General features: G+C 45.2%; 6 protein-coding genes across 6 annotated transcripts; 5 read left to right on the forward strand and 1 right to left on the reverse strand.

Moving 5' to 3' along the window:
- Positions 1 to 437: 437 nt before the first annotated feature.
- On the forward strand, positions 438 to 1,944 carry BGW36DRAFT_378180 (mitochondrial acetolactate synthase small subunit). The gene is made up of 2 exons (XM_046216078.1): positions 438 to 1,588; positions 1,658 to 1,944. The coding sequence occupies exons 1-2, from the start codon at positions 771 to 773 to the stop codon at positions 1,833 to 1,835; spliced, it is 996 nt and encodes a 331-aa protein (XP_046071898.1). The 5' UTR covers positions 438 to 770; the 3' UTR covers positions 1,836 to 1,944.
- Positions 1,945 to 5,353, reverse strand: BGW36DRAFT_378185 (uncharacterized protein). The gene is made up of 5 exons (XM_046216079.1): positions 4,259 to 5,353; positions 3,239 to 4,192; positions 2,866 to 3,186; positions 2,626 to 2,810; positions 1,945 to 2,460 (listed from the first exon to the last, which is right to left on the reverse strand). Exons 1-5 carry the CDS (start codon positions 5,070 to 5,072, stop codon positions 2,119 to 2,121), a joined length of 2,616 nt encoding a protein of 871 aa, XP_046071899.1. The 5' UTR covers positions 5,073 to 5,353; the 3' UTR covers positions 1,945 to 2,118.
- A 1,070-nt stretch (positions 5,354 to 6,423) lies between these two features.
- On the forward strand, positions 6,424 to 8,968 carry BGW36DRAFT_378188 (putative choline dehydrogenase). Its single transcript, XM_046216080.1, has 5 exons — positions 6,424 to 6,685; positions 6,758 to 7,101; positions 7,194 to 7,382; positions 7,448 to 8,570; positions 8,660 to 8,968. The coding sequence occupies exons 1-5, from the start codon at positions 6,634 to 6,636 to the stop codon at positions 8,788 to 8,790; spliced, it is 1,839 nt and encodes a 612-aa protein (XP_046071900.1). The 5' UTR covers positions 6,424 to 6,633; the 3' UTR covers positions 8,791 to 8,968.
- Positions 8,969 to 9,462: 494 nt separating this feature from the next.
- Positions 9,463 to 11,461, forward strand: BGW36DRAFT_407268 (putative cytochrome P450 phenylacetate 2-hydroxylase). Its single transcript, XM_046219031.1, has 4 exons — positions 9,463 to 9,813; positions 9,890 to 10,523; positions 10,582 to 10,904; positions 10,958 to 11,461. Exons 1-4 carry the CDS (start codon positions 9,598 to 9,600, stop codon positions 11,330 to 11,332), a joined length of 1,548 nt encoding a protein of 515 aa, XP_046071901.1. The 5' UTR covers positions 9,463 to 9,597; the 3' UTR covers positions 11,333 to 11,461.
- Positions 11,462 to 12,753: 1,292 nt separating this feature from the next.
- Positions 12,754 to 14,191, forward strand: BGW36DRAFT_427171 (aspartic peptidase domain-containing protein; the record flags this gene model as incomplete). The annotated part of the gene is made up of 4 exons (XM_046220373.1): positions 12,754 to 12,999; positions 13,082 to 13,287; positions 13,342 to 13,594; positions 13,673 to 14,191. The coding sequence occupies 4 exons, from the start codon at positions 12,754 to 12,756 to the stop codon at positions 14,189 to 14,191; spliced, it is 1,224 nt and encodes a 407-aa protein (XP_046071902.1).
- A 1,706-nt stretch (positions 14,192 to 15,897) lies between these two features.
- On the forward strand, positions 15,898 to 20,890 carry BGW36DRAFT_378194 (uncharacterized protein). The gene is made up of 4 exons (XM_046216081.1): positions 15,898 to 16,945; positions 16,998 to 17,846; positions 17,904 to 20,209; positions 20,284 to 20,890. The coding sequence occupies exons 1-4, from the start codon at positions 15,979 to 15,981 to the stop codon at positions 20,824 to 20,826; spliced, it is 4,665 nt and encodes a 1,554-aa protein (XP_046071903.1). The 5' UTR covers positions 15,898 to 15,978; the 3' UTR covers positions 20,827 to 20,890.
- The last annotated feature ends 593 nt before the right edge of the window (positions 20,891 to 21,483 follow it).

Consider the following 21,483-nt stretch of genomic DNA (forward strand, 5'->3'; position numbering starts at 1 on the left):
GAGATATGAAGCCGGTGGTGAGCGCAAAGTAAGGCAATGATGACACAAAGAGGGAGCTGGCAACAATAATGTGCGAGTTTTAGGTTGGAGATGAACCGTCTGCCCCAAAGAGGAATAGCGGCATGGTGCCTAGAGCCTAGAGCCCTGCAATCTTTTGCTCTTCCTCAACCGCTGTTCCGGGTTGCTTGTGGGTATATTATTAATAGATAATGCTGTCTGGAGATGTCTCTGGTCTAAATGAGGCATGTGCACTGGGTGACAGCTCCAGCAACCCTGCTTATGTTCTAGTTTCACCAACAAGCACACTGATCTGGGCAGTGGTCAGCTCCGGACTTTTTGGCCGTCTCCCCGGTGTATTGGTGATACCGTATGGTAATTAATGCCAATATGTCCATGCACGTGGTTTCAATGAAGAGATTATACCGACTGCCTGCATGCTCTGTATAGTTGCGAATAATTACCGACAGTCTGGGGAAACAGAATGACTCACAAACCCAGACAGACCATGATACGTTGTAACTATTATTGCGTTAGCTCCCACTGGGTGACTCACATGGTGAGTAAGTTACCGTATTTAACACCCGCGTAACGAATCGAGACCGACTTCGGAAGCAGTCTAGAGTCTAGGCAAAAGAAACTCCAAACCTCCCGCTCTTCTCTTTCTTCTACCTCCGCCTCACCACAGCATCATCTCAATTGTCGGTTGAGATTAATAGCGAAACGCCTGCTTGTAATTATTTCGCCCTCTTCGTTGGAGTGAGGTCACTGCGATGGCGTTTCGCCGTGCCTTGGCTAAGCCGGCGACTGCTGCTGCTGTTGCACCTTTGCTATCAACCTCGGCCACCTCAAGGTGCGCCATTGGAGTCTCTCGCTTCGAGCTTGCACAATCCTCGCAATGCCGCACAACAACTAGCTCTACCTCTGCCCTCGCATACAAAGCCCTCCATCGTCGGTCACCGTTGAAGCTCCCTGTCGCTGACCATGCCCCTCAATGGGATGCTCCTGCAGCCGTTTCCTCGATATTATACGAGACTCCGCTACCCTCGACGAATCCCCCTAAACGCCATGTACTCAATTGCCTCGTCCAGAACGAGCCTGGTGTTCTCTCGCGAGTGTCGGGGATTCTAGCTGCACGCGGTTTCAACATTGATAGTTTGGTTGTGTGCAACACCGAAGTCGCTGATCTATCCCGGATGACAATTGTCTTGCGCGGGTTGGATGGCGTTGTTGAGCAGGCCCGTCGTCAGCTGGATGACCTTGTCCCTGTCTGGGCGGTCCTAGATTACACTGAAGCACCTCTCGTCCAGCGTGAGCTGCTCCTTGCCAAAGTCAGCATTCTAGGCCCCGAGGCATTTGAAGAGTTGCTCAAGCACCATCGTGAAATGACATCTGAGGATGCCCCAGAGACCTTTGGAGAGGCTGAAAAGATTGCCTCTCTTGTCGAGGACTCTCACTTTCACCCTCGCAACCTTCCAATCTCGCAAGCCCTGCGCCACAAGCACGAGCATTTGGATGCTATCACCCGCCTCACTCATCAGTTTGGTGGTAAAGTGTTGGATATTAGCACAAATAACTGCATAGTGGAGGTGTAAGTGTTTCCCAATCCAGTCTTGTCTTTTTCTCTTTCTAACTCGGCGCAACTAACAAATCTTAACAGCTCTGCTAAACCGACTCGCATCGACTCCTTCCTCAAACTTATTGGGCCCTTTGGTATATTGGAATCGACTCGCACTGGTTTGATGGCATTGACACGGTCTCCCCTTACGGATGTTACCGAAGAAGTTGAGAAGGAGGCTGCTGACGTTGTTGATGCCAGCACTCTACCCCCTGGTTAAATTGATGATTCTGTTGTTTGAAATGAAGTTATTTCTTGATGCCACTTAGTACAATTTTCCTGTACAATTGAATGGAATTAAATCTAATGCTGATGCTCATACGAGGTCATCTAATATAGCATTTCAGATGTAACTATTCCTCATCGACAAACACGTAGTCTTTGAAACGTAAATGTTCTATGCGTAACAAGCAAAAATGTTATTGAACGCCCGCTCATAAAACGCCTTTCAAAATTGTCAAATATGCCCTATTGCTGTTCATGGCTTGAAGCAAGAAAATACCCTAGATCCGAATCTTTGCGCCAATGCCCTTACCCTGGTAAAATACGGTTGTTGAATATTCGCCGAGCGTAACGCCAACCTCAGCCCTCGCATCCATGCGTAATGTACCACCAAAAGCTCTCTTTACAGCTTCGTAACCAACGCCATTCAAATACAACTCAACAGGAAGTCTGGGAGTTTGTGAGATCCTAGGAGGCACGGCAAAGGGGAGGCCGTAGTCAATTCTCCCAACAGGCTCGGTATGATTGTAAAACGCAGTCGCATTAATACTGTTGATATAGAATGTCGACTTGTGGAGAGGAGACGACAATGTAAAAACAGAAGTGGAAGACCACACGTGCAGCTGTCATGGACATGTATATTAGCGCTCACATTAATACAGATGGAGGTTGATTCGTAACATAAAAGTATACACCGCGCAATACAACGCCCTGTCATTGGTGCAGTGTAGAGGCAAATACTCTTTGATGCAGGATTAAGACACAGTAATTATGAAAAAAGAAAGTACCGTTGCGTCCTTGATGAAATGCGGATTGCCATTGCTATCCCCATCTGAGTCGTCGTCGCTATCATCAGGGGCCTCCAGTTTTGGGACTGGGAAATCAATCTTGATATTTGAAAGCGCCTGTCCGATGCCAGGCTGGCTAGGAATAGAGCCTTTGTGACTTTGTAAGGTCAAAGTAGTATTCAACCCTACAAAGAAGTCAGGCACACATTGGAGACCGAAAACCATTTGGTGGGCTGTTACCTGAAATGTAATTTGATAAGAATTTACGGCCTGCAATCACCCCTGCATCACCGCTAGAGGCCAACGGACTCCATAGTACATCAATAGAAACACCAGTATTGTTTCCTGGAACGATAGACATTGCATGGCCCGTAATATGCGCAATGGCAGTCCCGTTAGAGAGTAGCAAACAATCGATAAAAGGTATGGAGGCTGAATATGGAGTAGGGTTAGTGAAGTTAACAGTGGCCTGAACTAAGACAGTCGATTGTGTTGTATGCACTATATCCAGTGACTCCACTTTAGGGTTTATTAAACCTCCAACAGAGCTCCCGAATGGCGCTATGAAAAATCAGTGTCTTGAATGTCCTTGTAGCCTAGAAGAGCTGCCCACGATTGACTTTGATGCTTCCCTGAGCTGGGATGTCATGTATGGTAAACTGGCCCAATGTAGTCACTAATTTTCCATCTACAAGCGCTTCCAAGTCCAAAACAACCGATTTATCTCCGAATAGCAACGACTGAACAATTTCAGAGAATATGTCACTATCCGTGACCTGAAGAGGACCGTCTTTTATCCCAAATGTTACGAACAGCAGCGGGTCCTCACTATCCGTGCCATTGGTGCGAGTGGCATTGGCATGCTGCCACTTTCTCAAGTCAAGGAAGCCAAATTTGTTACCATGATAAAAGACATCGACATTTGCTCGGACTCGAGGGATATCCACATCAAAATTCATCTCTTGGGGTAAATCTACCACGACTTGAACGACCGCTGACACTTTAGGTTGTGAATCCGGGGAGTTGGGTTCAGCAAAGGGGTCGGGCATAGAGAAATGAACGTCTGTCATTGAGAAATTTTTGATCATTTGACCAAAGTCGTGGCCGGTCACAGGGACCGGGATAGTGACGCTTTTCAACAAATTAACCATCCACAACGGGGTTTTATGTGATGGCGAGTCTGCGCCACGGACATATATTGTTGTTTGATGTCCTTTCATATATCCGGAGATAATCTGGTCTAGAGGTGAGTCCTTCTTGCCTGGACATGCTTTCGTCAATTCCGAAGGAAGTTGCTGTATGATCCCGCTAACATCGACAATAGCAGGGGCGGCTGGTTGAACATCGACAGTATTCGTAGTCGCATTCGCTACCAGTATATAAGGGTCAAAGGGTTGACAATTTGGAACGAGAATATCGAAGCCTAAAGGTGGAATAGCTATCGAGAGAGCATAGTCATTTGAAATTCCCACAGAGACTTCGACAGCAACACTAGGATCCTGGGGTGTCAACGGGTTTTCATGAATATTCAGTTTAAGCACACTGATCGATGGTAAAGCAGGAACGTCTTGATCCGTGATATGCAGTTAGAACACACTCCAGAAAGCTTCTCATATTACAGGTGGATACTTACTATCAAGTTGCAAATCGGTAGAGATGACCTGCTTGCCGATGTTTATAATCCCTGACTTGATAGGAACGTTGGCAGCACTTTTTATGCGTAGTTGGCCTAGTCGCCCGTTCATCCAATCGTCGGCAACTTGACGGATACCAGCCACATCGCCCGACGCCAGGTCAGTTATTATATCGATGTGATTGATATGTCCTTCTCTAATATTCAAGTTAACGGCTGGTAAGGATGCAGTACCGACGAGCACATTGTCGTATTCTGGTAAGTAGACATTCACTTTCGATTCACCAAGCTCGACCTCTTTTGCAATCCAAGTGGCAAATCGACCTATATCGCGTACAGGCTTCTGATTAACACGTTGACCGTCTAGAGTGACATTTCCCTGTACCCTCAAGGATACGCCCGAAGATGTTGCAGAATCAACTGATAACCTTTGTGGAGTGAAGACGACAGCTTGTTGTGCGTATGATTTGACGGCAGCTGGAGCCGCAAAGCCAAATATCAATGTGAGGAGAACCGCGACCGTGAGAGACGAAAGTGCGACGATAATAGGCCAGCGACGCTTGTTTTTTTGGTCGTTCGCCGCCGGTGCGAACTCATGGGAGGAACGTAAAGCGAGCGACGAAGGCCGGCTGCGACTTTGGGTTCCATAAGAAGGCCCTTGTGCATCTCCGCCTTGAAGGAGAGGAGCTGATTCGGAGTTCGGATCGAAGAATGGTGATGTGGATCGATGTATATGTTTGTTATTGTGCGGACTGATGTCTTGTGAATCGCTCGAGAGCCGGCCTGGGGACATTGCGGTGGAGTCGCTCGTCATTGTGAGCAATATATATTGATGTCATGGAACAGGCCCTCGCCAGATCAGAAACTCAAAGGTTTGGCCTACATAGGCGGAGATGCAGAGCATGCGATACGAAAGCCAGCGTTGAGTGGCTATCTGGTGGGATCTTATTGATTGTGTCGCGCATGCCATATTTCCGTTTCAGAACGTCACTGCCCGAGCCCCGCCGAAAGTCGTATCATGTGACCTCCGCAGAGGAAATAGTGACTGTCCTCTTAGGCCATGCATCATCATTGATACAAAGTAACATATATAACTATCATTCCTGTTAGAAAGATGGCTAAAAATGATATTCATAAGACGGCAGATTTGTTATGGAGACTAATACTTCCAGCTGGCGAGTACCTCCTCACGCGTTTTGCTCCTCGCTGGAGGAAATCCATTTATTATTATTGTTGTTAATCGCTTCTAACGACCTTAGCCAGCTTCAAGCTATGAAGGTGTCGTTTCAGTGGGCACTAGGGGGCCTTATCCTTAGGGTTATGTGTGTTGTTGATTCATATTAAAGTCCGCATCTAGACCTGGTTTGGTTGACGGATTGTCCCACTATATTCTACATGTGCCATCTTTGTAAAGAAGGGCAGACAAAATCATGATTCCATTTAGCCCCGTAGTGGCCTGCATCAGACTCCACACCATACTGAATACCAATTCTAAGGGAAACGCAAGAAGAATCTCAGAAGATTTTATATCAAAACTCGGCATAGAGAAGGAAGGGGAGGTTGGTAATGTGGAACTATGCTAATGTGGAACTATGCCATACGCTAACCCTAATACTCCTTCTAAAAGTTTCAAATTACCCTCCTCCAACATGGCCTCAAGCGGAGCGGGATTCGCACCCACAGGGGTGTGTTATAATCCTGGGCCATGCCCCCAAAGCCAGAGGACTCTTTACCCCTTGCCAGGCGGTTTGCCACTAACACATCCCACCCTTTAGAGGGGCCTAAGCCTCTAATCCCGAATGGCCTGCCCCGAAGTTGTGCCTAGCGTTATAATGTGCAAACGAGTTCCTTACCCCAAGCCACTTATATGCGCAGGGCAATTCCGGGGCCTTGTAGGGGTGGCCGGGTTACTTGTGTGGCCGGGATACTTGTGCAATACGTTAGTTGCCCTAGGGTCCGCCAATATGCGCGTCTCGAGGGCCTTTGAGAGGCCCCTATATAAGGGCCTCCCCCGGCCGCCGCGGAAATGCGTTTATGCAGGCTAGAAAAATTAGTAAATCTTAGTAACAAGGTTTGCGGGGATCTGTGCCAATTGAGAAGAACCACTATGGCGTTGATAAACTGGCGGAGAGCTTCCGCGTAGCATTGAAATCAGGCATTTTCGACCGACCTCATAGTAGCCACTGTTATAAAATATTAAATATACCCCTTTAGTCGCGCAATTTTAGCATCTACTGTAACCGTCGTCATTTATCACAGCATTTCGTCGTGATACTTGACATCTGTATTCAGATACTGGCGTTTTTACATTAAGGCTGAATATTATTTCCAAGGACGCTTCATATTGAGTGTCGTCGACAGATTTTCGGCCCAATATGTTGAAAGCCGGCAGTGTTCCAAAAGAGGCAGATGTGGTCGTTGTGGGTGGTATGTTGTCCTAATATCCTAAAACATTTGAGAAGAAACGTCCCCGCTAACTCGGCCTGCCTGTTGGGATAGGCGGCACAACTGGTATCGTTGTTGCGACGCGACTGGCAAAGGCGGATCCTCGACTGTCAATCGTTATCCTTGAACAAGGGGTCAATGTCCGAAATGACCCGCAAATCATCAATCCGGCTCTCTATCTTACAAATATCCGCCCCGACTCTAAAACGGCCACCTTTCACAAATCTGAGCCTTCAAAAGACATTGCAGGGCGCGAAATCATTGTACCATCCGGAAGATGTCTAGGGGGAGGCAGCGCAATAAATTTCATGGTCTACTCTCGACCTCAGAGCATTGATTTTGATGACTGGAAGACAGATGGATGGAGGAGCTCTGATATGATACCATTTCTAAGGAAGGTGAGAAGATTCATATAATAATACGGTCCAATTTGCTATTCCAAATGTTACCTTCTATTTCTATATTGCTTACCCACGTCGTCGTATAATAGTATGAAAATTTCCAAGACACTGACCCCGGTATCAACGAACAATTACATGGATACCAGGGTGAGCTCAGCGTGTCGCCAGGCACCAACGCACAGCCTGCTTTTCAGGATGATTTCTTCAAAGCCTGTAAAGATGTAGGTATAGAAAAAACCGCAGATGTCCAGGATCTCAAAACTTCCAATGCTGTTGGTGTAAGTGTTAAGCTATGAACTGCATTTTACTATATTCAGAGGCTTGGATTAACATGAATGCATAGAAATGGAATATGTGGATTGATCGCAACACCGGTTTGAGGCAAGACGTTGCCCACCGGTATTTGTTCCCTACCATAGACCAAGCGAATACATCACTTCAAGTGGCGACTGACATCAAGGTCGCTCGGATCTTGTTTGACAACAACAAGGTTGCTTCAGGTGTCGAATATTTGACAAGTGGTGATGTCAAAGGCCAACCACAAGTAATTAGAGCCACAAAACTTGTCGTTCTCGCCAGCGGTGCCTTAGGGTCTCCCCCAATTTTGGAAAGATCAGGCATCGGTGGAAAGGGTACGTTGGATAAACTTAACATTCCATTGGTCTCCAACTTGCCAGGCGTGGGTTCCTGTTATCAAGACCACAACGTTATTTTCTATCCTTACAAATCGACCGCCGGCAAGGACGAGACTCTTGATGGAGTACTCAGCGGACGACTTCGATTTGAAGAAGCCTTTCAGGCCAAGCTTTCCAACCCAAAAAGGTATATTCTTGGTTGGAATGGCTTGGATTGCGTAGGAAAACTTCGCCCATCGAAATCAGACGTAGCATCGTTTAGCCCAGCACTACAGCAAGCATGGGAGAAAGATTTCGAACCTCGACCCGAAAGACCATTGATGCTGATCTCAACATTAGCAGCTTATCCTGGAGATCATTCCGGAATTGAAGACGGTCAGTATTTCTGTTGCGGTCCATATACCCCCTATCCCTACTCTCGCGGCTCTGTACACATCAAAAGTAAGTCGGCCTTTGAGGAACCTGAATTTCATTGTGGATTCCTCTCAGACCCGCTGGACCTCGAGAAATCGGTATGGGGATATAAGCTACAACGTGATATCGTTCGCCGCATGTCTCATTATCGAGGTCCTTTGCAAGCTGGGCACCCTACTTTCCCATCAGGGTCCAAGGCAGATTACGACTCTGTAGATAAAGCATCTACAGCCCAAGGCTATCCGGTACCAATCAAATATTCCAAGGAAGATGACGAGGTAATCGCCACCTTTATCAGGGAAAGGATACAAACAACGTGGCATAGTATGGGCACATGCGCGATGAAGCCCCGAGAATCGAACGGGGTTGTTGATGAAAACCTGAATGTTTATGGAGTGGCTAATCTGAAGGTTGTCGGTAAGTCTCCCGAGGTCGATTCTTTCTTATATATTTCCCCCCAAATGATTCTTCTTTGGCGGTGGTGTTTGTTGACGGCCTGTATCTAGACCTGTCGATCTGTCCGTCCAATGTATCCGCGAACACGTATGCAACGGCTCTTGCGATCGGGGAGAAAGCGGCTTCGCTGATAGCAAAAGGCTTGGGAATACCATACTCGATTCAGCCCACAGCTAATTAGTTCTACAGTTAAAACTGGGAAGAATCTCACTGCACCGGCTCGTATCTGGTCTTGGTTTTTATTGTTTGATTTTTTAGCTGATTTAGTTTCCTCGTGAAGTTTAAGCAAGTTAATTGGCTATTTTAATTCATTCGTGACCGTAGTCATTTTTACCAATGGTACATGCTATATTATTATGCTTATCTACACAAGAACATGTCAACCAGAATAAGAGCCAAATTAATTGGCATTACCCATGAGGGGACACCTTTTGGTATAGTGGATTTACGGCTGCGAGAACAATCGCTCTCTGTTATCCTTGCCAGCAGTTACAGCGCATTGTATGATTGCAGAATCCCTTACGCTACGGAAAGGGTTCCGCCATCCGCGGTATCCACACGGCGAAATCCGCGCTCACTAACTCTGTACGTGGGTGGACAATGCACGCCATTGGGAGCCATTAAAATTACCTGGTTTGTGACTGGCCGAAAAGAACATGGCTGTCCCGCCTGGTAAGCTTACAACCCCGGACAAACCCAATTTTGTGGCGTGCGGGGTTAATTTAACAGTTGTACCAGTTCCAGTTGGGCCCATCGCGGAAATCGCGGAACACGTCTGACGTTCTACGTACTTTGCGGCGCTGGAGCACGACCCCGCAGGCCATGTAGGTGGACCTCATAGGCGAGCCGGAAGAAGAGGGATGGTGCAGAAACCAGTTTTTAAAGGACGATGAATGCCTTCAGACGGGATTAAAAAAGAGCCAAAACGACGGTTTCAGGTATAACCCTATTATCAACATTTTGTTTGAGGCTATCCTTGTCAGCCACAATGTCCGGAATACTCGTACTTGCGACTTCCTTTGTTCTTTATATCATATACCGCTTCTTAAATCAAACCGAGCAGCCCAAAATTAAAAATCTGCCTGAAGTCCCTGGTATTCCTCTTTTCGGAAATCTCCTTCAGTTGGGTGATAGTCATGCACGGGTTGCCGCCGGGTGGGCAAAAAAATATGGCCCTGTTTTCCAAGTTCGAATGGGTAACAAGGCAAGTACCCTATATTTTGATGTCTTTGTCCTGAAATTACTATAGGAGTTTAGAACATGCGCTAATACACAAGCAGAGAATAGTATTTGCGAACAGTTTTGATTCGGTCAAAAGACTGTGGCTGAAAGAGCAGTCCGCTCTTATTTCTCGCCCAACTTTTCATACTTTCCACAGTGTTGTTTCTAGTTCGCAAGGATTTACTATTGGTACCTCACCTTGGGATGAATCCTGCAAGCAACGACGCAAAGCGGCAGCGACGGCGTTGAACAAGCCAGCCACTCAGTCGTACATGCCCATTATTGATTTGGAATCGACCACCAGCATCCGAGAGCTGCTCCACGATACACAATCAGGATATAAAGATGTCAACCCAATTCCATACTTCCAAAGATACGCATTGAATACTAGTCTGACATTGAACTACGGAATTCGTATTGAGGGAAACATCGACAATACTCTGCTGAAGGAGATTGTTGATGTGGAGAGAGGTGTCTCAAATTTTAGAAGCACCAGCAATAACTGGCAGGACTATATTCCTCTTCTCCGTATCTTCCCCAAAACAAATAATGAAGCGGAGGAATTTCGCGTACGCCGAGACAAATACCTGACCCATCTGTTGAATCTACTTAAGGAGAACATTGCCAAAGGGACAGACAAGCCATGCATCACGGGTAATATTCTAAAAGACCCAGAGGCAAAGCTCAATGATGGTGAGATTAATATAATGTAATTATTCAAGTCGCAAGCTAACGTCGAGGAATAATTTAGCGGAGATCAAATCATTGTGTTTGACGATGGTATCAGCTGGTCTTGATACAGTTCCAGGCAATTTGGTCATGGGTCTTGCGTATCTTTCGTGCGAAGATGGCCAGCGGATTCAGAGAAGGGCATATGAAGAAATTCAAAAGGTGTATCCCAACAACGACGCATGGGAAAAATGCCTCGTTGAAGAAAAGGTGCCTTATATCACCGCTTTGGTAAAGGAGATCCTTCGCTTTTGGACTGTGATCCCTATTTGTCTTCCACGTAAAAGCATCAAAGATATAGAGTGGGAAGGTGCCACTATTCCAGCTGGAACAACATTTTTTATGGTCAGCATTAATGTCATTTTCCTTCTGTTTTAATGCTAACATGTTTCATACAGAATGCCTGGGCAGCCGACTATGACGAGGACCATTTCAAAGATGCTCATCGCTTCATTCCGGAGCGATATTTAGACTCCTCTGACTCTACCGGTACACCTCATTACGCATATGGTGCTGGTTCCCGCATGTGTGCAGGTTCTCATCTTGCGAACCGTGAACTGTATACTGCCTTCGTCAAGTTAATTACTGCCTTCACAATCCACCCTCCAAAGGAAGAAATGGACGCCCCAATCTTGGATGCTCTTGCATGTAATGCAATTCCTACAGCTCTAACGACAGAGCCCAAGCCTTTCAAAGTGGGCTTCAAAGTCCGTGATCAGAGTCTGTTGAACAAGTGGATTTCTGAAAGCGAGGCGCGTACCAAGGACTTATAAAATAGATATGTGTGGGCTACTGTATTATCAATGTTCTCAGAGGCACGAATAGATCTTTCCGCGTTTTAGAAATAAATTCTTCATGTAAATGATAGTAACGAGGACATAATAAATACAGCTCTGTAAATCAAATCCTGGGATCTGTAACACTAATTTAAACCGATTTGAACCTCCCACAGTTATTACAGGAAACTTTACGTCTTTGAAGGCACCTGGTATGTGTTACTGACATCTAGCTCTTGCATAAAAATCTTTAATGTTTAGATTACGAGATACTACGGATTGTTTAGACGATACATAATATCAGTTGATGTAATTAATCCAGATCAATTGATGTCACCGTGGAGTTTTCTAAAAATGTTGTGTTACTTTGTGTTCCTAAGATAGTCTCCGATTCAAACACCAGTTGACTTCTTTTGTAGATATATATAATATATAGCTCTGAAAGGAGAAATAACCGACTATGGACTTCCGACGTTATAAAACCAGGTTGTTTTCACGACAAGTGCAAATATGTTCTCACCATTTTCGGCTGTTGTTTTGTACACCTGACAGCAAAATTCACCATAAGATTCTTAATAAGGATCTACTTAGAGAACGCTTTACTAAGTGCAAAATTGCCTTTTATCCCTCAACCACGAAATCTCGGAGTCTAAACGATGGTAAGCATACAATACAGTGCAAATCAAGGAGTTCGCGGAGATACGTAAACTAGCCGACAATATGGTGCTGACAGTCTGGTTTTTGTTTCACTCACCCACTCTAATAACTCAATTCGACTACATTATCATTATAATAGGGCGTTAAGGCCTCTTGAGTAACCAAACCAACAACATCAGGGAGTATGCCGGTCCTTCCGACAAAAGTGAGTGGCTACCAAAACAAGGTTATTATTGCAGTCGAGGGGAACTTCTGCGCCATAATAGCCCCATTATTCCATCATTGTTATCTAGTTTCCTTTGTCTCTCTCTATTCTATGTTCGTTCTCTTTCCTTCTTTTCCTCTTCCTTTCGCAAATAGTGTGGATCTTCAGAGGTTTTATACTTGCTAGTCTGAATGCTAGATTAGTCTGATCAGACTGTCGGGTATTACTCTCCGTAGCGACAACCATAGCGAGGAAGGATTGTTGGCCTAGAGAATTAACTATTATTATTATTCGTCGTTTTAGGTTGGCAAGATTAAGCTTGATTGTGTTGGTCATTTCTTATTAGAATATCGATTCTGTCTGTAACGTGGGGGTCAAATGGCTGACATTGGCTTATCTTACTCTTCAACTTCAAAGAAACGAAGCTTTTTCAATTACATCAACATGTAGTTAGTATATATCTAACTGTGGACTCTTCTTTTAAATTTAAGTTTGTATTGTACATCAATTGACATTATTTATCTGACATTTCCCTCTCCCGCTCATTTTCCTCATGATGCCCTGCAACATGATTTCCACCGCTGTTACAGTCACTCTTTTAGGCCTTTCTACCTTCTCATCTGCAATCTCTTGCGAAAAGAATGAGGTGCCTGGGACAATCGAAATGCCTCTGACTCTTGTCGAGAGCGGCGGTGATGAGGGTCCGCAGTATCTGCTCAACATCTCTGTCGGCACGCCGCCGCAAAATGTCACCGTGCAGATTGACACGGGGTCTTCTGATCTCTGGATATTTTCTTCCGATGTAAGTATAGTCTCATCAAAATAAATTATATGGATTGTATATATTATTTGGCTCTGAGTCTAACTCTGAATTTAATGGATAGAATGAATGCAATAACTCCTGGGGCTGCTTAGGAAGTTCATTCCATGAAAATGCTAGCAGCACCCTGGTAAATGACCTTCCTGGCCAGTTTGCATATTCCTATGGCAGTGGCGCCAATGGTACTGGTGATTATGTCACTGATGACGTTCAAATTGGTGGCAAGATGATAAAGAATGTTCGCTTTGGTGTTGCGCACAAATCAAACGGGTTTGTTTCCTGTTTCTATATGTGATAGTAGTAAAAGGCCTGACTCGCTATTAGCATATCACCTCTCTACGGTATCATGGGCCTGGGATTCTCTGATGGCGAATTTGCTGTGAACAAGAACCTTTCTCGGTTCAACACCACTGTCCAAAAAATGAGTAACCAAGGTATCATTAATTCGGCTGCCTTTTCGCTTTATCTCAACAATATTGAGAACCAAGGGAATATCCTATTCGGCGGATACGACAAAGCTAAATATCATGGGGATTTGCAGATGATGGACTTGATTGGTTTCGACGGTACTTACAAGGTATATCCCGCCGTTTGTATTGTACAATATATGCATATTTCTACCCCACTTGATATGTATACTGACAAAAGAAATTAGCAATGGTACGTCAACCTAACTGCCCTTGGCTTGTCAACTGTCTCCAGCAATGGCTCTTCTCCAATCACCTGGTTTGGGAACAGCTCCATTGCTGGAGCAGCCTTTATCGACTGTGGAAGTCCTAAAATGTTTCTGCCCGGTGGCGGCTCTATGAATTTGATTCCCAATGTCGGCGGTGTATATGACCCTGAGGCAAGCTCCTCCTTAATACCTTGTTCTGCCATAAACGACACCAAAACCTTTGTCGATATTCAGCTCGGCGGAAGTGACCCTAACGGACCTCTAATCAAGATTCCAATTAGTAACCTTGTGGAGCCATATACGGGAACTAAGAAAAATGTCAGCATCAATGGAGAGAAGGCGTGTTCATTTGGCCTGAGCCCAGGTCCAGATGACTTCCAGGTCCTCGGTGATGCTTTCATCAAGGGTGCATACACCCTGTTCAACATGGATACCCATTCAGTTTCGATGGCAAACGTCAAGCTAAATACGGAGAAAAGTGATATTGTTGCTGTATAGATAATTTATCCATTGTCATATTAGTGGATCAGCATTGCACACAACAGAAAGAGAAGTTGATACAAGCAAGCTCGAGGGTGCTGCAAAAAGGAAATTCAAATGTTATATTTCCAGTCTTTAGAAAGTCTCCACCTAATATATACAGGCCAGGACAGCTTGTGATAAGTGCCAGTAGGTGAGGTGTAACATTATCTACGCGTCCGATCACCCTACTTTTGGAATCAGACAGTGAAAAGGCCCGTCAAACAAATATCATGGCTAGGGCTCCCAAAATACACTTGATACGTACTGCTAGGAACAACCCATTTTTGTTTCTCCACATTCCAGTAACTACTGTCCCTTCTAATCAACGAAAATCTCGCGGTTTTAGCCTGCCCGGTCTCAACCCGTGGTTTTTGGGATCTTCTCAGTTGCTTTGGCGGGGTAGATGGTAACAATGAGAGCAAACCAATGTAATCTCTGTAAGGAACGGTTTCACCAGTGGTAGGATCAACAGTTTAGGACACGTGAACAGCAAGGTTGGAGTATTTGAATTGGAGAATGCTAGGATAATAACGAAGTTAAGCTTGCAGAAAGCGGCCAATATTAATGCAAACTCTTTCTTACAGTCCATATCCAAATTCGTATCTCGGTTCAATATCGGTCTGATCAAAATTGCGGTAATCCATAAGCAAACCCTCCGAGTAATCATGGTAGCCGCTAGCAACCGCAGTACCCTAAGCAGCCGCCTCTTTGGCAATTGTATATGGCAATTTCCCACGGGGAGATGTTGCGCTTTACAAAATATCTACCTAGAAATTGCCGCTCTCTTGACCAGGTATACCGGCCCAAACAACTGCCACGACGTTCGGCTCAGCGAGGATGGTCTCGAGAAAAGCTGGACCAATGCTATGGACTATAACGATAGCTTTCTTATTGACATTTGCGATGGCCTGAACTAGACCATTCCCCGAGTGCCAAGGATCGAGGTTGTTACGGTCCCCAGCATTCCCTTCGACAGTTATGTTGCTCTCGCCTAGTCCGAGTTGATAAAGACAATTGCTACCTCGGCATTCAGAGAGATATATGTATGAGCCAGGTTACCATCAATAATGACTTTCTTCCGGAAGAGTGGGAACGATAGTTTTGTTTTATTTTCTAAGTGTAGAAATCAATTGAACTTAGGCTAAATATGAATGATTGGCAAGCAAAGACTTCGCGGTGTTTCTTCACACCCGCTCCCCAGTACCTGCCCAAAAGAGGAACTTTGTGTGAATTAGGAAGTCGACATTCCGCAATTACGTTTTTTGTCAATCTTATACCAATTGATCTTTTGGGATCGTTTCTTCCGTGGCACCGTGTTAAAAAGGGATGAATCTGTTCCATGCGCCAAAAAAATCGGATGCTTCTATTAAAAGAGCAAGAGCTCAGACCTCGCGGGTGCTATGCCTGTCCACTATTAGAGTATAAAATATTTTACAGTAATCGAGCAACCGAATTCACTGAAATCCAGTTATAAACAAAAATAAACAAGAATGTTTCTGGAAGGGCGTTACAATACAATTACTTTGGTATTACTACAGGAGACGACGGGCCACGTGCAGACCAATATTGCCCCACCGATCTAGTCCCAATGAAGGACAGTGACTGGTCCGAGCGGGTCGGCCCTTGCCTTACTTTCAGCTCCACATGGCCCGCTCGTTCCAACAGGCAAACTGACTGCTTGACATCGACAAGAGAGTCAATATAAGCATCGTCAACCATCGAACTCGACTATAATTTGACCCCTCTTAAGCAAGGCACTTGCGATGCCAAGAGCCGACCTGCCTCAGAACGATGACTACACCGTTGGCTGGGTCTGCGCTTTGCCAATCGAACTTACTGCGGCACAAAGAATGCTAGACGAAGTGCATGAAGAAACTTATCGCAGTGATCATGATACAAATATATATACCCTCGGACGTATTCAAGAGCATAATGTTGTCATCACATGCCTGCCATATGGTCAGATGGGCACCAATTCGGCCGCCATAGTTGCTACTCAGATGAAGTCTTCATTCCCATCAATCGAGTTCGGTTTAATGGTTGGCATCGGAGGGGGCGTTCCAAGCAAAGCCCGGGATATTCGCCTGGGTGATGTAGTTGTAAGTCGCCCAGGACTATCACATGGCGGTGTCATTCAATATGACTTTGGTAAGAAAACTGAGAGCGGGTTTCATCGAACAGGCTTTCTGAATATGCCGCCGACAATTCTGCTTAATGCTATTGCCAAGCTAGATGCTGAAAATATTCAGCAAAGAACTAGTTTCATAGAAGATATTAACAAACTTGATACGTGGCAAGAATTTTCACGTGAAGCCGCTGAGCCGGATCGACTTTTTGATGCCAGATACAACCATGTTGGCGATGATACGTGTCGGAGTTGTAATGAAAGGGAAATAATAAAGCGCAAGCCACGAGATCAAAAAGTTTTGGTTCATTATGGTACCATAGCATCAGGGAACCTGGTCATGAAAAATGCCATAGAAAGGGACAAAGTTAGTTCGGATTTAGGAGGCGTTCTCTGCTTCGAGATGGAGGCAGCAGGTCTTATGAATACACTCCCGTGTTTGGTCATCCGAGGAATCTGTGATTATGCAGATTCGCATAAAAACAAACAATGGCAACCATATGCAGCGGGAACAGCAGCTGTCTATGCAAAACAGGTCTTGTCTATGGTACCAGTGGCACCCCATTCCCGTGTGGCAAATAAGACGTTATTATTAAAGGAAAATGGTAGGTCTTGAGAGCAGCAATGGGTATAGACATGGAATTAATGGGCTACTAGTATCTTCCCAGTCTAGTTTCCACATAGATCCACGGATCCAGAAGGCAGTCGAAAAACTTAATTCTCACAGAACCGCCCATTTAATGCCGGGTATCTTTAGGATGAATCGTGAGGCGCTATCAGAGCATGAATTACAAAGCTTTGTCCATACCAGAGGCTTCCAGAGCTGGTTTGACACTCCATCATGGGTATTAGTGGCCAAAACCTCACGTCACTGGAATTGGCGAGATACACACGGTCAACACAGTGATGGACTTGAGCGCGACCAAATATCTTCTGAAACACGATCATCGGAGGCTCCAACATGCCCGATTGCTGCTTGCTTGGCAGAATACGTCCAAAGAAATACAGACTGTGACGTATATTATGTGGATTGCTATTGGATTTTGGACCGGCCGCAGCAATTGAAATCTAAGCAGTTTGAAAACGTTTTAAAACAAGAACAAATAATGGAAAGTCCCGACACCAGCCAAGTGACTTCCATCCTCCAGTCGTTATTCTTCCAGATCTTCGCCCGTCATCCTCAACAGGCCCAATTCCTGCAAGAATTAAATGAATCAGGAGCTTTTAAGGAAATGGACATATATAAACTTTCATTTGCAGAGATTTCTGTATTGATTAACTACATACTGAACTTGCCAACATATCTTTCCCGCAAAAGGTTAATTATAAGCATTGACCATTTGGAACTAATTGAAACCTCCGCTCAAAGGTTATTGATCAATTCTCTTAATACACCTCGCAGCCGATTGATGGGAAATGTCTCCATGGTTTTGGGAGGATTTTCTATGGATAGAAGCGAAGTAATGGATTTTTGTCTTGGCATCGCAGATGATTGCGAATATCGTGGTGCGTACCCTTCAAGCAGGTATATGATGACATTGTTGGTATCTGACGTATATTTAGAATGCCTTTCTTCTTTACGGTTCGAAGAAATTGATGCCCGGCGAACGCAGGTGCCTCCAGCCGCAGCGGAAACAAACTCTTGGATATGGCAGCATTCAGTGTATCGTGAATTTTCTCGGCAAGATAGTGGAATCCTCTGGCTTCGAGGGAAACCGGGAAGTGGCAAGTCCGTTCTTGCAAAATCTGTCCGAAAGAGGCTTTTCGAACAATTGGAAACTCAAAAAGCACAGGAGACAATCCCATTGGTTGGAGATTGGTTCTATCATCGTCGTAGAGCTGGTCGTTATATCCAACACGAATCCTTTCTCCGATCGATACTCTGTCACTTTCTCCAGCAATGTCCCGAGATCTTTCACCATTACGTTCATGCATATCGTCAGATGAATCCACTTAAAGTCGTATGGACAAATGAAGTTCTTGAGAATATCTTATTTGATGTGTGCCGAGGCTCCAAGCCGATAATCTGCATTGTTGACGCTGTTGATGAAGCAGAGAATATGGGTATTTTAGCGTTGATTAAGAAGCTAACATATCCTGCGGCATCCTCCAGGGCCAAATTCATTGTATTAAGTCGGCACGTTGTCAAGATTGAGCAACAAATTTTCGGCTTGCCGAGTATCACTATCGAAGACGAAAACCAGGACGATATCGCAAAGATTATCGACTTCGGTTTAAAATCGTTACGCGAGGAGATTCATAAGCTCAACTTTAACTCTCAGGAAACTGATTCGGCTTCTCGCATCCGGAATGTTCCAAGACATGCAAGCAGAATGAGACAGCCCAGGTACAAATCCATTGCACTTGCTATGGAGCGGGAGGAGCAGACTATAGAGGAAATGAGAACGAGTCTAGCCTCTAAAGCACAAGGCTCGATCTTGTGGGTTAAATTAGTCCTTGATAAGTTGATGAGAGAGGCCGCTTTAGACCAAAACTGTACACTGGAAGAGTTAAGTCAATCTGCCAGTGACGTTCCCCAAGAACTAAAAGAGTATTATCAACAAATTGTTGTTGAAATGACCACTCAGAAAACGGAGGAGAAAATTACAGAAATCCGCAAGACCCTTATGTGGATTTGTGCGGCAGGGGAGATCAGCGATATCACACTTGAAGGGCTTTGGGAAGCTGTCGCAGTCCTAAAAGATAACTTTTGCTCCTCAACCATGGATGGAATATCAGCAAAAAGAATCCCCATTAGTTCCTACGATGAGTTATGGCGCAAAATTTACAGCACTTGTGGACCGTTCATCGAAGCCTACAACCCTGGGTTTTCGGCAGAGGAATCTCGCAGCTATCAATATGGTGCTTCTTCCATCGTGCAGCTAATGCACCAGACAGTTCGAGATTTTCTCTGTGATGAATCCTCACTCGGGAGCCTTTCCTTCAGTATTGACGAAGCACGAAGCCTGGTGAATAGACATCTGCAAAACTACCTAAAAATAACGACAAAGCCCCTGAGAGACTCATGCGACCCGCTAGATGCCAGGGAGCTTGTAGAGGAGCTAGACAACCAGAAGCTTCTGCAGCTTGCTATCAACTCTACAAAAACCCACATTCGTACTGATAGTACTATGCCCGTTGGAGTCAAGATACCTCATCTAATATCCCCTTTAGCAAGTTCTCTCCAGCATGACTTAATGAAAACCTTGAAGAGGAGTGCGTATATATTTGAGGATGCGACTTGCGACTCCCAGGATACAGGAAGAGTGGATGCGTTTTCTAAATTTCCCAACTGGGAAACACATGCGTTGCTTTGCGTCAGCCGCCTTTTCTACATAGCGTGTAGTCAGGGGTTCGTCACTGCAGTACTGAATATGTTAGCCCTAGCATGGCATATATTGCCCGATTCCTCCTTGGTAAATGGAGAGGTGATCCTGTACGGTGTGTTTCTGGCTGCATCACGCTGCCGGAGCTCCAAGCTACACCTGGACTTTCATTCCATTGCCACCACGGCTCGACAAAATGCATCATTAGACCCGGTCGTGGTGGCAGGAATCTCTAAATCATCAATGGAACTTCCTCCCATGATAACTGACCCAACGACATATCCAATGACCCATAGTTCAAACAACGACTTGTTACCACAGCCTCCTATTTCTCTGGACCCGAGGTTGCCGGGGTTGGGACCTTTCTCTCCGGAATTTATGCAAAATTCCACCGATCCAATAGTTGAAGATTCAACATTGCCTCAATTCGCACTGCCATCCTTGGAACGCATGTCAGAAAATGTCGAGCTGGTGTCCAAGTCTAATTCGAGAAAAAGAAGGCGAAGAGATTGGAAAGCATGTAGCAGATGTAGAGTGCGGAAGGTAACGACCTGAAAAATGATTCTCATAGTATTATATTGATTTGAGGCGCCTATGCTAACATTGAACCCAATAAGATCCGATGTACCCAACCTAAAGATACTCCTCGAATCAAGTGTGACCACTGCAAGAAATTGGGTGCTAAATGTAGTTTCGAAGAGGAAGCGATATCTGAAGCATCCTCAGACGAAGATTTGAAGCAAGCGCTTGGAGAACAGCGGCAAAAACGTGTCGAGGAGCGAAGGCTCGCCGAAGAGAAGAGAATGTTCGATGAAGCAAATAAAAACGCTGAAGAGAAGAGAATGGTCGATGAAGGAAATAAAAAGAAAGTTGGGATCCCTACGATTGAAGATCAGTGGATTTCTGTACCGTGGAATGTCACTCTCAGAGCTGAACTTCCGGATAAGACTATAACGAGATCCTTACATTTCCTAGAGTGGTGTCCCTTTCTTGATTTGACCTGTGGGTCTGGAAAATACCAGAAACCATCTGATTGTGGCATCGACGACGACATTGAGCCTCCCCAAGAAGATGTGGAAGATGCCATTATTGCAGCTCTAGTAGGCAGTCAAAAAGTCAGCTTACAGGCTGATAAACATGAGGCTTTTATCTCAAAATGATCAATTATGGAATGTGACGGAAATTTAGAATAAGCAAATTATTATTCTATCGAATATGATCAATGTGATTATCAATTCAGTGTTGGTTAGGCTATCGCTTATTATGAAGGAACCAACAGCCCCCAGCGAGCCATAACCAAGTCCTAATTAAGTATTAACCAAGCCACGGATGACCCCAGGAGGCCCGCCAGAGCGCCTGCCTGTTTTATGACGATCCCAGCTGCTCCTTCATGCGCAGCACAGGCCTCGGGCATGTGGGAATAGAAGCAGACAAGGAATAAGATCCTTAGCAGGCTGACTCACTGACACCTCGCCCTACACTCCAGACAGAATTGAACAATTCCTCTGGCAAACATACCCAACCATGGAATCCTACTCCACTGCAGAAATCTTCGTCATAACTGGACCGAAAGCGTGGACACCACATTGTAGCCCTAGTATCAGTCGCTCGCACTTCTCGCACCTACAATATTCATCGATTAGGTGTCCGCACAGGGGATGAAAACATAGTCAGTGCCAGAAAAGGACTATGCTGTCCAGTTCCCCAGAGGTAATCATCTGGGGTACCCAGGTATTCTGACCCAGCATCTTGTCGTCTCTGCAAGTGGATGATGACGAGCGACAGTGATTCGAAATATCGGGCTTGTTGTGTCGTAC

Source organism: Talaromyces proteolyticus (assembly GCF_021365285.1).
Source record: "Talaromyces proteolyticus strain PMI_201 chromosome Unknown BGW36scaffold_6, whole genome shotgun sequence".
In the NCBI taxonomy this organism is placed as follows: Eukaryota; Fungi; Ascomycota; class Eurotiomycetes; order Eurotiales; family Trichocomaceae; genus Talaromyces; species Talaromyces proteolyticus.

Excerpts from the sequence above, each read along its gene's own strand:
- BGW36DRAFT_378180 (XM_046216078.1), top strand. The coding sequence starts at position 771 with ATGGCGTTTCGCCGTGCCTTGGCTAAGCCGGCGACTGCTGCTGCTGTT. Across the intron at positions 1,589-1,657 it reads AATAACTGCATAGTGGAGGT|CTCTGCTAAACCGACTCGCA; the intron begins GTAAGTGTTTCC and ends AAATCTTAACAG.
- BGW36DRAFT_378188 (XM_046216080.1), top strand. The coding sequence starts at position 6,634 with ATGTTGAAAGCCGGCAGTGTTCCAAAAGAGGCAGATGTGGTCGTTGTG. Across the intron at positions 6,686-6,757 it reads AGATGTGGTCGTTGTGGGTG|GCGGCACAACTGGTATCGTT; the intron begins GTATGTTGTCCT and ends CTGTTGGGATAG. Across the intron at positions 7,102-7,193 it reads TGATACCATTTCTAAGGAAG|TATGAAAATTTCCAAGACAC; the intron begins GTGAGAAGATTC and ends GTCGTATAATAG.
- BGW36DRAFT_378185 (XM_046216079.1), bottom strand. The coding sequence starts at position 5,072 with ATGACGAGCGACTCCACCGCAATGTCCCCAGGCCGGCTCTCGAGCGAT. Across the intron at positions 4,193-4,258 it reads TACCGATTTGCAACTTGATA|ACGTTCCTGCTTTACCATCG; the intron begins GTAAGTATCCAC and ends TCACGGATCAAG. Across the intron at positions 2,461-2,625 it reads ATTTCATCAAGGACGCAACG|CTGCACGTGTGGTCTTCCAC; the intron begins GTACTTTCTTTT and ends TGTCCATGACAG.
- BGW36DRAFT_407268 (XM_046219031.1), top strand. The coding sequence starts at position 9,598 with ATGTCCGGAATACTCGTACTTGCGACTTCCTTTGTTCTTTATATCATA. Across the intron at positions 9,814-9,889 it reads AAGTTCGAATGGGTAACAAG|AGAATAGTATTTGCGAACAG; the intron begins GCAAGTACCCTA and ends ATACACAAGCAG. Across the intron at positions 10,905-10,957 it reads CTGGAACAACATTTTTTATG|AATGCCTGGGCAGCCGACTA; the intron begins GTCAGCATTAAT and ends TGTTTCATACAG.
- BGW36DRAFT_378194 (XM_046216081.1), top strand. The coding sequence starts at position 15,979 with ATGCCAAGAGCCGACCTGCCTCAGAACGATGACTACACCGTTGGCTGG. Across the intron at positions 17,847-17,903 it reads AGATGATTGCGAATATCGTG|AATGCCTTTCTTCTTTACGG; the intron begins GTGCGTACCCTT and ends ACGTATATTTAG. Across the intron at positions 20,210-20,283 it reads GCAGATGTAGAGTGCGGAAG|ATCCGATGTACCCAACCTAA; the intron begins GTAACGACCTGA and ends GAACCCAATAAG.